This window comes from Accipiter gentilis, chromosome 29 (genome assembly GCF_929443795.1).
Source record: "Accipiter gentilis chromosome 29, bAccGen1.1, whole genome shotgun sequence".
Classification (NCBI taxonomy): domain Eukaryota; kingdom Metazoa; phylum Chordata; class Aves; order Accipitriformes; family Accipitridae; genus Astur; species Astur gentilis.
In genome coordinates, this window is record NC_064908.1 from 11,261,984 (window position 1) to 11,275,992 (window position 14,009).

At 61.5% G+C, this 14,009-nt stretch overlaps 1 protein-coding gene across 1 annotated transcript in view; it reads right to left on the reverse strand.

The window, feature by feature from the left end:
• Positions 1-4,309, reverse strand: part of NIBAN2 (niban apoptosis regulator 2) — a 32,177-nt gene extending 27,868 nt beyond the window's left edge. Inside the window, exon 1 of the mRNA XM_049832389.1 lies at positions 4,159-4,309. Within this exon, the coding sequence (XP_049688346.1) occupies positions 4,159-4,213 (55 nt within the window). The 5' untranslated portion in view covers positions 4,214-4,309. The remainder of the gene's footprint in view (positions 1-4,158) is intronic.
• Positions 4,310-14,009: the final 9,700 nt, after the last annotated feature.

The window sequence follows — 14,009 nt, forward strand, 5'->3', positions numbered from 1 at the left end:
CACAAGAGGGCCCTGCAGCCGGTGACGTCCCCTGCCCCAACACGCTGGCTCCGAGCGAGCCCTGTGCCCCGACATGACGGCTGCGGGTAAGCCCTGGCTTGCCAGAACCAGCCCTTCCCCGCTGGCAGGGAGCCCTGACATGCCAGGGGAGTTATTTATTTCACGATGAAAGAAGACACACACTTCGTTACAAGAAACTACTCCACATCTCCAGCACATTGCAGTGCCGATCCCTCAGAGCCTCCCTGCATCGTTCCCGCACCCCGGGGCAGGGTGAGGGTTTCAGCCTCAAGACCAACCCCAGAGCCCGTCAACGGCAGCCACCGCCTCCCGTGCTGGCTGGAGCTGATCTGCGGCCAAGGCTAGGAAATGAGTGTCACGCTTAAGGAAGCCACGGCAAACCTCTTCCCGCTGCTGGCAACCTCCCCCCCTGCGGCACACCGCAGCCAGGCACCCTTCGGCATTTGCCAGGCACCTCCGGACCCGACCCCGCAGCCTGTCCCATCGGCACCCAGACTCCCGGCAGGACAAGGATGCTCCTCAGCGGCATCGGGGATATGCAGCCACCGATGCCTGACAAGGCTCATTGGAGAGGAAAGGCTGTGGGTCTGGCACCAGGGGTGAGGCTCAGTGTCACTTCTGCCACCCTTGTGTGGGCTGGTGTCTGTAGAAAGTCCCGCCCCATATTAACAGCTAGTTTATTCAGCAATTAACGAGCCAGAGACTCCCTGGAGATGCCAGAACAAGGTGTGAGCTCCCAGGGACCCTCCCTGCGCTGCCACTCACCTCCCCACCCCTCTCGCCGCAGAGGCACCCGGCAGCTCCCGCTGCATCCCCGGGCTCTCCCACCTGCCGGGTGCCCAGGACCACCAGCCCCGTGGGGCAGAGCCACCCAGTTCCTGCCAGCCACGCTCCACCTCACCGCCCTAGAGAAGGGGTCCATGGGGCTGGGACGCACTAGGGAAGGAGTTATTCCAGCACGAGGGAAGAGCTTCATCCAGCCCCTTGCTGAGGGCACCTACTGCCCTGGACAGGAAGGGACACTGTGCAAAAACCCAAGGCACCCAGTGACGTCTTGGCTTTCCCGGGAGCCCTGGCAGGACATCCCATGCCTGCCACCCTCGTGTCCCCAGGCGATGGTGCCCATGCTGGGCATCCTTGCGCAAGGAGGGGAAGCCAGTCCCTGCTCCAGCCCGTGGAGCAGGTCAGGAGTAGCTCCCAACCCACATTTGGGAGGAAGAGGAGGAGGGCAGCCAAAGGATGTTGACAAACAAGCTGGGTGACTCAGGCCAGGATGATGTCCAAAGTAGGGCGGCAGAAGGAAGCGCTTACCAGTTGTAGAGACTCTGGAGAAAGGGATGCAGGAGCAGCAGGCAGCACGGCCTGAAAACCACCCCAGTGTAGATCACACCCCCTGGGCTGCCCTTTCAACCCCAGCACAGCGGAGCAGCGCCAGTGCTGGCAGGGATGCTGCCTGCACGCCTGCTCAGGCACCAGGAGAGAGGTCCAGTCCCACCAGCACCACCAGTGGGAGGAAAGACCCTGGTCCTGAGCCACCAACACATAAGTCACGCATGTGTGGCTCGTGACCTCCGGGAGATGTTGGCATCAGCCTCACCGCGTGGACTCGACATGGCACGGGACCTTCGCAGCACAGCTTTGATGACAGAGGTCCCAATGCAGAGAGGACCGTGCCATGCATGACATGGGAAGGCTTTTTGCCACCACCCTCCTGCCCTTAACCCACCTGCAGTGCTCAGAGCTCTACTCCCAGCAGGGGGGAAGGATCTGGCCCAGGCTCTCACGATCTCCCCACAGCCCCAGGGCTTGCTGCATGCCTAGCCGGCACGGTTCTGCTGGTGTATGGGGGCTGAAGCCACGGGGAGCATTGCCAAGCCCAGAGAGCTCCCGTCCCTGCTGCAATTAGGGGTCGTATCAGCCTGGGCAGCTCCTCCAAACTCCCCAAAGTTGGGAGGACAACTGGGAAAAGTTGCCTGGAGAGGGGATGAATCCCTCCCCGGGCACCGGCAGGAGCAGCGGCAGCAGAGAACAGGCCGAGCTAGGCAGGAAAACCCGGAGTTTTCCCCAACGCATTGCTTTGCATGCCTGACAGCAAGTCGTGCCTTGCCTGTTGGGTTACGGCCCCTCCCAGCTCTGGGGGCTTTTCACCCAGCGAAGAGACCGGGCGGAAAGCGGAAAGGTGCTTAGTGACTCCAGTGGGCTCCAGTCTCTCCCAGGGAGGTGTCCCAGTACGGGTGCAGGTCCCCCCTACTAACTCTGAACCTTCAGAGCTGCAGCATGGCACAGGACATGTACCAGCCCAATCTCCATAACCCTATTTCACAGGAATCCTGTTTTCCCCATGAAAACTCATCTGCAGCCCCTGGCCCCCCGGTGTAACAGCTCGGTCCTTGCTAGGGTGCAACCATCCAGCTTGGCCTTGCAAACACCTAATTTCTGGCCCAGCAGAGACAGATTCCTGCATAGGAAACCCAACCAGGCTTTTCCTTGTTATTCTTCAGGATTAAAACCACAGGGCTTGGACAGGGAGCCATCTCTGTACGGAGAACCAGGAAGTTAAACGGAGATTTGGGACGTGCTTTGGACCCGAATGTGCTGCGGTGAGCAGCCATGCGCAGACCCGAGCCGGTACAGCCTCATGGATCAGGCGCATCGAGCTTTAACTATGCAACACGAAAACCCCACAGCGCGTTACAAGCTCTCCTTCAAAGCCTGAAAACCTGCTGGCGTCCTGCTGAGCCGCATACCACGTAAGCATTCCTGCCAGCCGGCCCAGGACGGTGGGGCCTGGCAAGGTGGATGGGCTTTACCATACGCCGCGAGACATCGAGTCCACGTGCCGGTATCGCGGCAGCTGCTCCATCGGTGCCGGACCCGCAGCCGCTTTTTCCCCCAAAGCCATTGGGGAAAAAGGACGTCAGAGCCGCTCCCGTGGCTTTATGGCAGAGATGGAGGAAAGATACGGCAGAGCCACTTCCAAAACCCCAGCACTCCCCGAGCCCTTGAGCTCCCCACAAGGCGTGCAAGGTCCAGCGTGAAGCCACGCTCCTCCGTGCCACCCGACTAGGTGCAGCTTCGCGGGGGGGTTGCTTAACCTGGCGGAGAGGAGGGTTTTTCAGCCTGGGGAGCTGAAACCGAAGCCGGAGCACGAAAGGGCTCGGAGGTCAAGTCCTGCCTCCTCGGGAGCTCCGGGGAGCGAAGCGCCCGCATCACAAATGACGCAAGGTGGCTCGGGGGGGGGCACAGCACCCCGACGGAGGAGTGACCCCACTTGCAGGGGTCAAGCAAGTCACCACAGGCACCAATTAGCAGCCCTGCCCCCCCCCCCCCCCCCGCCCTCCCAGCCATCGCTTGGCACAATCCCCTGCCTGTCCAGAAGCCGTAATCCCACGTTCAGCAATTCCCAGGCGGCACTGACCAGACATCCCGCGCCGGGGGGCAGAGGCACTGCCGGGCAGTCGCCCCGGGACGGCCGGGCTCTCAATGACCACATTGTCACCCTTCCCCGTCCCGCAGCGGTGGCGGGGGGACTGCTGTGTCCTGCCTGTGCTGGGGCAGGCCTGGGGCATCGCAGATGGGTGCAGCCAGTCCTTCCCCCCACCCCAGAGCCCTTGGGGAGGCTTCCCTAGGGATCCCCCAGCACCGCTAAGGGGAAGAAAGTTCATCTGCCGGCCCAGCCCCAGCAAAGCCCGTGTTGACAGCGGTTTCCCTGCGCAGGACCCGACTTGCCAGCATCTCTCCGGAGCCCGGCTTCCCCCCCTTCCCTCCCCACAGCCCGGAGAAGCTCAGCGCATGAACAAGCTCCCCGGTCCCCGGAGCCAACACAAACACCCCCGGCACAACCCAGCCTTTCATTTGGGAAGGCAGACGGGCACTTCGGGTGCCCCCCCGCCCCCGGCTGCGCCCAGCCGAGGGGACAGGCAATAACGCAGGGAAACTGCAACGTGGTGGAAAGAAAAAAACCCAAGAAGTTTAAGGTCCGGGAAGGAGAGGAAGAGCAGGCGCGGGGGGGGGGGGGGGGGGGCTCCCGGGAGCGCGGGGAGGGGGCGGCGTGTGTCCCCCTGCCCGGACTGAAGAGAGGGATGGGGAGAGCCCGCCTGGGCTAAGGGGAGAGGGGGAGGCGCGCCGGGAGCTCACCCGCGATGTGCTGGCGGCGACCCTCGTCCAGGTGCGTGGAGACCACATCTCCCATGGCGAGCGGAGCCGGGCCGGGGCGGGCGGCGGCGGCGGCGGGAGGAGGAGGAGCGGGAGGAGAAGAAGGAGGAGGAGGAGGAGGAGGAGGAGGAGGAGGAAGGCAGCGCCCGGGGCGGTCAGGCAGCGCGGCGCCCCATGGCAGCCCCAGCCCCGCCGGCCTCCCCGGCCACTCCCCCCGCACCGCCCCCCGCCCGCCGCGCCAGCGCCCCGGGGAGAATGTGCGTGTGCGTGTGCGTGTGTGTGTGTGTCTGTGTGCGTGTGTGTGTGTGTGTGTCTGTGTGTGTGTGTGTGTGTGTGTGTGTGTGTCTGTGTGTATGTCTGTGTCTCTGTGTGTGTGTGTGTGTCTGTGTGTGTCTGTGTGTATGTCTGTGTCTGTCTGTGTGTGTGTGTGTCTGTGTGTGTCTGTGTGTATGTCTGTGTCTGTCTGTGTGTGTGTGTCTGTGTGTGTCTGTGTGTCTGTGTGTGCGCGTCCCTCCTCCTTGTAATTAGCTGCTCTAATTTGCTCGCTGGGGGATGGGACAGGCTCAAAGAGAAGGGTTGTGCTGCCCCATCGGGCTGCCCCCCGCTGCCCTCCCCGCCCCGGGGTGCGCTGGGTGCTGGGAAGCACCTCCGCCCGCTCTTCATCCCCGCACGGCACCGGCACCGCCGTGCCCCCCGCCGCACACGCTGCGGGGACCCACGCCAGGTCCCGCGGCCGGCGGCGCCAGGCAAACCGGCTCTGTCTTGGCACCGGCCTCCTCCGCTCCTGCCGTTGCTTCACGGGGCCATTGCAACACCCGCTGCTCCCTTTGTACCTGCGGGCTCACGCCCAGCTCCTCCGCAGCCTCAGCCCTCGGCTCCTCTCGACGCCGAGGATGGAGGGCGGCCGTGGGAGCCGGCCGTGGGAGCCGGCCGGGCAGCGGCACGGAGCGGGAGGCGGGCGAGGGGCCCCTCTGCCTTCCCCACCCTCCGGGCAGCTCTCATCGTGCGGGAGAACGGGATGGAAAAACTCAAGTTGCCTTAAGACGTTCTCCAGCCACAGGGTTTGGACCGAGAGCTGTTTGGCCCCGCTCTCCCGGGGTGGGGGAACCAGGAGGGGGCTGGCATCTCCCAGATCATCCACCGTCACTGGGGAGCTGGAGGACACGCTCCGAGTGGGATACTGGAACCAGAAGCGCTCCACCAGTCCAGCAAAATCCCCTCGCACACGCTCCGCCGGGCCTGAAAATTGCCTGCCTGGATCCGTGGGGTGCTGCTGGGCGGCCGGCGAGCTCCCAGGCCCGGAGCTGCTCGCCCAGGGAGGGAAGCAGCCGGGGCTGGGGAGCTGGAGGAAGCCGTGGAAAAGCTCCTCCTTCCTCTGCTGTAGCTGCAGCTCCTCTGTCGAGAGCAACAGGCGGAAACGGCCCTCGCGGGATCCTCCGCACGCTGCCTGGGCAGGATCCGGCCGGAGGAAAAGCCTTGACTGCATCGTTCCCAGACCCCTGGGCACAGCGAGCAGCCGGGGTGTGACCAAGGGAGGAAGAGGAGGAGGAGGAAGGGGGAGGACGTGGCGGTGTGGCCAGAAAGTTCAGGCTGTTCCCAGCTGCAGGGCGGCTCCGGGGAGTCACTGCCGAGGTGGATCCATGCCTTGGGATCACTCCGGTCCCCGGATGTTTCCAGGCCACTGGGAGCCCGAGCTGGGCAAAGCTCGGCTCAACCGCGGCCAGGTTGCTTGGCTAGGTCCAGGCCAGCCGGCACGGAAAGGGCTCTGAGGTTGTGCCGCAAGTCTTTTCCCGGGCTGGACTGTTTACCCGGCGGCGGGAGGGAGGAGTGGATGGAGGTGGCCAGCCGTGGAGCAAGGCATCCTGTTTATCCTGCCTTAAATAGCTCTTCTCGGCCAGCCGCAGGCTGCTGGCCTGGGGAGGGGGACGAGAGGCTGCTCGCACCTCTCCCTGCCAATTGCCACTGGCCCTGCCCTGAAATGGTGCCCAACACCTGCCTGGCATACCCGTGGGGGGGACACGGATGATGACCACGGGCTTCTTCCCCCCGCCGCCGAGCCCGGATGCTGCCACCCTGGGCCAAGCACCCTCCTGAGGGAGAAGATGCGGGTGCTCCCATGGCAGGCCAGGCTCTCCTAAAGCCAAACACTCAACACGAGGCCAGAGAACATCAGGACATCAACTGGCATCCAGATGCCACCCTGCATCTGCCCCAGCACCCGCGGGAGCGAGGGTGGCTGGGGCTGGGCTGCAGCTGGGGGCTGCTGGGGCAGGGGTATCGCCTGGGCTGGGCTCACCCCTCCGAGGATGCCCACCACACATCAGCCCTTTCCATCTTGACACGTTCCTTAGCCCTGCAAGTCATTTCAAAGGGAAAATTGTTTCAAAGCTGAAATATTTACCTTCTTCTCTTTGCAATGCCCTGTAAGAAGGCTTTACCCTTAGCAGCAGGCTTGTTTGCAGTTTGCCTGGCCAAAACGCTGTTGAAATCAAGGGGTTCTCGTGGGAAATTTAGCTACAGCAAAATCTCATTTCCAATAGAAAATTGTTCCACTGGAGTCTTTTAAACACTTTCCCCAGTGCTGATCCCCGAGGAGTCTGGCTCTGAATTCATTTGAAAGTCTGCCTTAGTGGGGTGATGGTATGTAAAAGGTGGGGAAAATGCATCCACCTCCCTCAAATTGAAAAAAAAATTAATATCTACCCATGGTAATAACTTCATTTAATAATGAAACCAAGCTTCATTCCTTTAGAAGCAACAATGTATGGAATATGATTTAGGCAGTGCACACACAGTCCTGCTAAACAGACCAAGTAAGTGGTATAAAACCCTTCTTTTTGAAAAGTCCGTCCACGTAAGCACTGGAGCACTACATACTGAGCCATTACCTGTCTCTTTTGCCCACTGACGTATTTCTTAAATAAATAAATAAAAAACCCCAACCTCATTAAAAGGCAAAAAATAGAGAGCATTGATATTGTTGATTTGCAAACAGGAAGGTTATATTTGTGGCCTGCAGAAATAGTGTGTCAACAGAGACCGGAGGCCATAACACAGACACAGAGGCCGTTTTCTGGGGCTTGAAAAACCACCTGAAGATGAGCACGACATCCCGGCATCGTTAGTCAGCGCTGTGCAGTGACACAGCGCAGAGCTTTTGCCGCACGCTGGCTGGTGGCAGAGACAGGCTCAGCTGCTAAAGCTTGGGAGGGGGAAAGTAAAAGGAGTTATCTAAAGGGTTTTGTCGTGAGAGGAGGCGTTTGGAAGCTCAGAGCTCAGCAGTGGCATCACATTGAGCGCTTCTCGATGTATTCCCACATGGCCATGTGCAGAGCAGATTGTCCCCGACGTGGTCCTGGTCAGGGTTTCCTCCATCCCTGCCACCCCGCTGGGTGTCCGAGGAGGATGGGGACAGGGATGGGAATGTGGATGGTTTGTCCTTCCTCTCCTGCTGCCAGTTTCTAGCAGCAGCACGGGGCAAAGCCCACCCTGGCCTTGCTCAAGCGCTGAGCCCGTCCCGCCGTGGCCGGGCAAGGGCTGCAGACAGCCCCCCACTGCTTTCCTGCCTCCCCTCCTGGCCCCGTCCTCCCCGAGCTATCTTTAAATTCAGCACACTCTGCACTGCCTGTGTGCAAGGGAGGCTCATTCCTTTGGCACAGAGATGGGCAGCAGCGCCGGCTCAAGCATCACCCCGCTCTCCTTCCCTGCAGCCCTCTACAGAGGCACCTGCTCCGGGTGACACCGCTGCCGAGGCTGGAGCTGAGCCCCGCAGGGTTCAGGAGCCCTCGGCAGCCCTGAGCAGGGGGAAACCAAGCGCAGCAGCTCCTGCACTGCAGATGATGCTCAAATGGGTTTATTAAGCCTGGCCCCGTGTCTGCCCCACGTGCTGGGGCTGCAAGAGGACCCAGCACAGACATCCCTCCCGTTAGAGACTGTGCAGATACGGAGTTTTAAAAAATGACACCGTGATAAAGTCTAATCATCCCAGCTAATTACATCTCACTAAACAGATGGAAATAATGCTTATCTGCCTGGAGCTGGCTGAATTATCCTAGCTTCGAAATGAAGGATTTCCCTCTGAACACAGCCTAGGAGAATAAACGCTCTCGCAGTTTCAAGCAGTTGCCTGGGACCACGGCGATGGCAGCAGCAGCTATCTGAGATAGTCCCCGAATTGGCAAAGCCCTCAAAGCACGTCTGAAGCCTGAGGCTGGTGCAGAAGTCCACCATGACGAGCAAAGTACTCCAGACCTCTCCTTCACCCTCCCAGGGACCCAGCACATCTCCTGAATGGTCCTGACGCCCCAATCCATATCCATGAGTTGATTTCTTGGGATATTTTTATGCTCACAGCAGCCAAACCAAGCCTGCCAGGGTCTGTGTGCTCAGCTCCCTGCCCCTCCTGCCCTTCAGCTGGTCCCCCTGGATTCAGTACCCATGGGGAGGATCACCCCTGCCTTGCTCCGCTTGGATTTTCCATGCAGTCATTACCACAGTGTAAAATCTGACCTCTCAGCAGCAAAGGTGTTTGATGCACCTGCAGAGCGCCCGGAACAGGTTGTTCCCCATCACTTGCTGCCTCCAGGACCTGCTGAATTCCTGCAACCGCCAAATGCTAGAGTATATTGCAGGATCAAGCTTTCAGCCCAGTAAGTATTTATTTCCCTTTCTGTGATATAAGGAGCAATCAGCGGAGTTTACCTTTCACCCTCTTTGACCCTGGGACGAGGATCTGTTTCCACCTTGGCCAGATCACTGGGAAACCTGATCGCTTTGGGGAAAGAGCCTGGGGGTGCTTGCAGGCAGGAGGTGCAGCCCGGGGTGGGGGCGGCGTGTTCAGGGTGGCCCTCACAAATAGAGCTGCATGCATTTCTCTGGTGGCCCTGGCAGCCAGCGCAGCCGGGCTCAGGTCCCCATCCATGGGGAGATGGCCACATGCCAACACACCCAGGGTCAGGGTCACCTCTAAGGCCTCAGAGGTGAATAAGACACGTCCTTGTCCTTGCTAAGGGACTCTGCTGCGGTGTGGGGTCTGAGCAAGCCAAGGCTGGGCAGGAGGGAAAAGCCCCCGGCAAACAAGGGTGTGAACACGTTCCCCGCTCCTGCGCTGGGGGCTGCTCACCTTCGCGGGAACTCGTCTCGGCGCAATGAACAGCTGCATAATCGCAGCAGTAAAGCTTCCTGCTGCTGACAAAGCCGAGGGCAGCTCCGCCCGGCCCCACGGAGCGGCGGTGCCCTGCCCGTGGCTCCGAGGACGAGCCCCGTGGGTAGGTGCACCCTCCGTCCCACTGACTCCAGCGGGATATGGTGTGCCGGGGCAACACTCCGAGATAACGAGGTGATTAAGCAGTGCTGAATCAGGCCTGCCGCCACCCCGGCTTTTGCTGAATCAGGGCTGGAGCCGGGCAGGATCAATAACCTCCAGCTCCAGCCTGGGCACAGAGCCTCTACGCCGAGGGATGCAGGGGACCAGCTCCACGCCTGGCCTCGGCTGGGGAGCCACTCGGGACCCTGCAAAAACCCACAAGCCAGTCCCGCGGGGCTGTGGCAGGCAGCGCAGGGGTCGGCGTGTGCCCGGGAGGGTCACCCCCACCCCCCCACCTCCGTGGGTGAGCGCCCAGCCCGCCGGCGAGCGTCCCGCTGCCGGGAGGGACCGGCAGGGCCGGGGGAGCGCGGCCCCCCGGGGCTTGCAGAGGGCACGGGTGGAGGAGGGTGGCTCATGTGGATCATCATTCCCCTCTGCTGGTCGGCACTGGGATAACTGGTCGCCCCCAGCCAGGCCTTGGCGGGGACCCTGGGCCGGCCGGGTGCAGCCTGCGGAGGGTGCGACAGCCTGGCTGCCCCGGCACCGGCCCCGGCCCCGGCCCCGGCACGGCGTGGCACGGCGTGGCATGGCACGGCGTGTGGGAGCGGGCACTGGCATGGCATGGGCACTGGCACCAGCATGGGCATGGGCACTGGCATGGCGTGGGCACCGGCACGGGAGTGATCCCCGGCATGGCATCGACATAGCAGACAATCTGCCTCAGACAGCGGCACCAAGATGGGCGGGGGGGTGGGAACAGACAGGGGCACTGGCATGGGCATAGGCATGGGCACGGGCACCAGTACTAGCATGGGCATAGGGTACTGGCACCAGCATGGCCACTGGGGTGAGCGCAGGGTATGGGCGTGGGCACCAGCATGGCATGGGACGTGGGAACGGGCACCAGCATGGGCATAGGGCATGTTTGTGGGTACAAGGTGGGGGCACACGATACAGGCGTGGGGCATGGGGATGGGAATGGGGCATGGGCACTGGCACGAGCATGGGGCACAGCATGGGCACGGGCAGTGCCTCCCCAGGCCCTCCAACTGCTTGCAGGCTGCTGCAGGGACCCAGGAGGGGCTGGGGGCTCTGCCAGCTGCCCGGCTTTCCCAAGGAGCCCACACTGACGGGCGCTGGACACCAAGAAACACGGGAATGATGGTCTCAGCCCATTTAGCTCCAGTGACTATTCCCGGTGTGGATCAGGCCAGGATGAGGCCCTGGCTCTGCCCCTTGCTGTAGGATACTGTGAAGAGTGGTTTTCTGACTTGTGGGTTCTACGCCACTTCCAAACCCTGGGCAGGGATGGGGCACCACATCATGCAAGGCCTGGGTGCTGGGTCACAGCAGACACTGCTCTGGGGAAAGGAAAAAAAACCATGTTCGAGCAATGACAGACAGCTGGAAACAGTGGGAAAACCCAAAGCACAAAGCCTGGGCCCTGCTTGCACCCAGAGCAAGTGACTCTGCTCAGCCATCACCCCTCGCTGCCTCCAGCAAAAACAACAGGCACTTGGACATTATTAACCCCAAGCAGCTTGGCCCCAGGCAGCTAATGGGGATGAAAGCAAGGGGTGAAGCTGTGCCCTCCTTGTCTCTGCAGCCACCTTCCCTTGGGACACATTCCCAGCCTGGGGTGAGTCATTTGGCTTCATCGTCACCAGTTTGCCTCTGTCTGCACCGAGGATGGGGGGGGAAGTGGCCTCCCTGTTTCATACCCCCTGACGATGGATGCATCCCCCAGTGGGACAAAGCCTGGGGGGTTTCCCCCTCCCTGGGGCTGTGGAGCAGAGGACATCCCCAGGGCTCACGCAGTTTTGCAGAGACTCACCCTGCCTGCGAGCCAGTGGCCCCAGGGGCATCGAAGAGGGCCCAGAGATATGCTCATGCTCTCACACAGCTGCCCTGTGGGTGCCCCTGGGCTCCCAAATGCACCCAGAGAGTGCCTGGTCCCCAGGGCTGGTTGGCGAGCCAGCAGGAGCTGCTGGTGTTTCCCCTAAGCCCCAGCCCCAGGACTCAGCGGGTTGCGGGACATCTCCTTTTCTCCCAGTTAAACACATTTCCAGCATCTCGATAGTTTTCAACTGAACTTTTGGGTTTGAAAAAGCCCAGAGGACCTGCAAGGAGAGATCAGGATGTGGCCGCAGGGCTGCTCAGGAAAGCGTCTCCCACATCAACTCCCCCTCGGTGCCACAGACATCCTCAAACTTGTCATTCAGGAAAACCAGCTTCAGCCAGCTCCCTCTGATTTCCTGACCCTGAGACCAGTCCCTCGTCTTGCCTCCCAGCTCCGTCCGTTATTTAGGCAGGGTTAAATCACATGCCGACAGTCGCCGCTTGCTGCGGAGGTCCCAGCCCCCCGACCTGGCCACCCCAATTCTCACAACTTGGACCAAAGCAGCACAGGAGGGAGTGAGGGGAGCAGCCACCACCTCTCCCCATCCACCTTGATGTTCCTTGTCAGCCCTACAGTGGAAAGGGGGGTGAGGAAATGCTGCTCCCCTTCCCTTACCTGTGCGTGGTGTCTCACGTGCATCAGGACCACACTCGCTGCAGCTCGGCTGTGCTGGGGGGGTCCGGGCTTCTCGGCTCCGGCTCCCCACCTGGAGCCCCTTGCAGAGGATGGAAAGGCTTCTGGTGGTCTCCAAGGGTCTAAGGTGTGTGGCCAACAGCCCGCAGTCCCTGCTTTGAGGACCCACCATCCTAAGGTATTTTGCACCCCAGCAAATGCCTTTGAGTGGGAACCAGCCTCTAGCCCCGAAGCCAGCAGGCTCCTGGATGTCAGGACTTGGGCTCCCCATATTTGATGGGGCCGAGCCCCTGCTGTCAGGAAGGCAATGCCAAAGCATCCTTCCTGGAGGCAGCCCTCTCTCCACCCCACCAGCGGCAGGACTCTTCTGTCCCTGCTCTCCCAGCACTCACCTCCAAGGCCTCCATCCCCAGCCACTATCCCCCCACCTTTGCCCATGCAGCCTGCGGATCGGGGCGGTCAAGGTTTGGTTGCTGATTTTTCAAATGAAGCAAGCTTCACTCTTTCTTTCTTCATTTTTTTCCACCAGATGTGATGGATGCAGGAGAACCACCCGGCTGCCAGGGAGCCGAGTATCCCTGAGGGCAGAGAGGGGGGACACCGCAGGGACCCACAGCAGATGGGTGCCGGCTCACCTGCAGCTCTGTACACGTGCCGTATTTTTGCCTACAGACAAGCGATGCTTGGCCTCACCGGGAAGATTGACAGCAGGATGGGAAAGGAATATAAACACCTCACTCTTAAATAGCCTGCTGGTATTTATAGCCTGTGGTTGGCAGAGAGTCCGGTGGCTCTGGCAAACTCGACTCCAGCTTATTTTTAAGGAAGCATTGAAGAGAACACGTTTTAAAGCAAAGGATCAAGCCGCATATCTGCCTGACCCAGGGATGCTGGGAACCCACGCGGCTGGGCTGGAGCACGGGCCTTCATCACCCCACCGTCCCTCCAGACTCTCCTTTGGTGTCCTGTGTCCCCAGGCACCCCCTGTCCTGCATCGCCTCTGAGTGACGGGGTGAATATTTATACAGCTGTACATATAAATATGTATATATATCCCTCTCTATACCTGCAGGCACAGCCTGTTTCTGGAGCACTCTGCCGTTAGCTCAGGGTCTGTGCGAGCATCGCACTGTTTCCCACCTCCTTTCCCATTTTTCCCTCTTCATCCCATCACGCCCTGCCCAGGTTTGGAAGGGAGAAGCACAGAAACACTCAAATCCCCTCAGCACAACCCCGGGAGCCAGCTTGGGGCCAACCGCAGAGGCCGGCACCCCCGGTACGCACCCCGCACCCCAGCTCGGAGGAGAAGGCACCCTCCTGCAGCGGCACCCGGGTGTGAGGAGCTGCCGTGCCGGGTGCCGGGCGAGCACCCAGCCTTTGCCCCGAGATTTACAGCCCTGGCCGTGCCCAACGCCTGGGGGTGGCCACAGGGTGTCTGCATCCCCTGCGTGGGGCGGGGGCGGGGGGGATATTTTGCTGGAAAATAAGCCTGAGACACCATAGGGACCCCTCCCCACTGCCATCTCCGCTGTCCCGGGCAGGGCCTCTCCCCCCAAGAAGGTGCTGCAGCCCTGGGGGGGGGGGGGGGTCCTACCGCCCTATGGCGGGGGAAGGGGGGGGGCAGTGCTTTGCTTCGGTGCTGGCAAAACAGACCCGGAGGTGCAGAGCTGAGCCCTGGGGGGCACGGGGGGGGATGCTGGGTACGGGGGCGGGATGCTGGTTGCAGGGATATGCTGGGTGCGGGGGGTGGTATGCTGGGTGCGGGGGGGATATGCTGGGTGCGGGGGTATGCTGGGTGTGGGGGAGGGATGCTGGGTGCGGGGTGATGCTGGGTGCCAGGGGGGTGATGCCGGGTGCGGGGAGGGATGCCGGGTGCGGGGGGGAATGCCGTGTGCGGGAGTGGATGCCGGGTGCGGGGGGGATGCCGGGTGCGGGGGTGGATGCCTTGTGCGGGGTGGATGCCGGGTGCGGGGGGGATGCCGGGTGCGGGGTGGA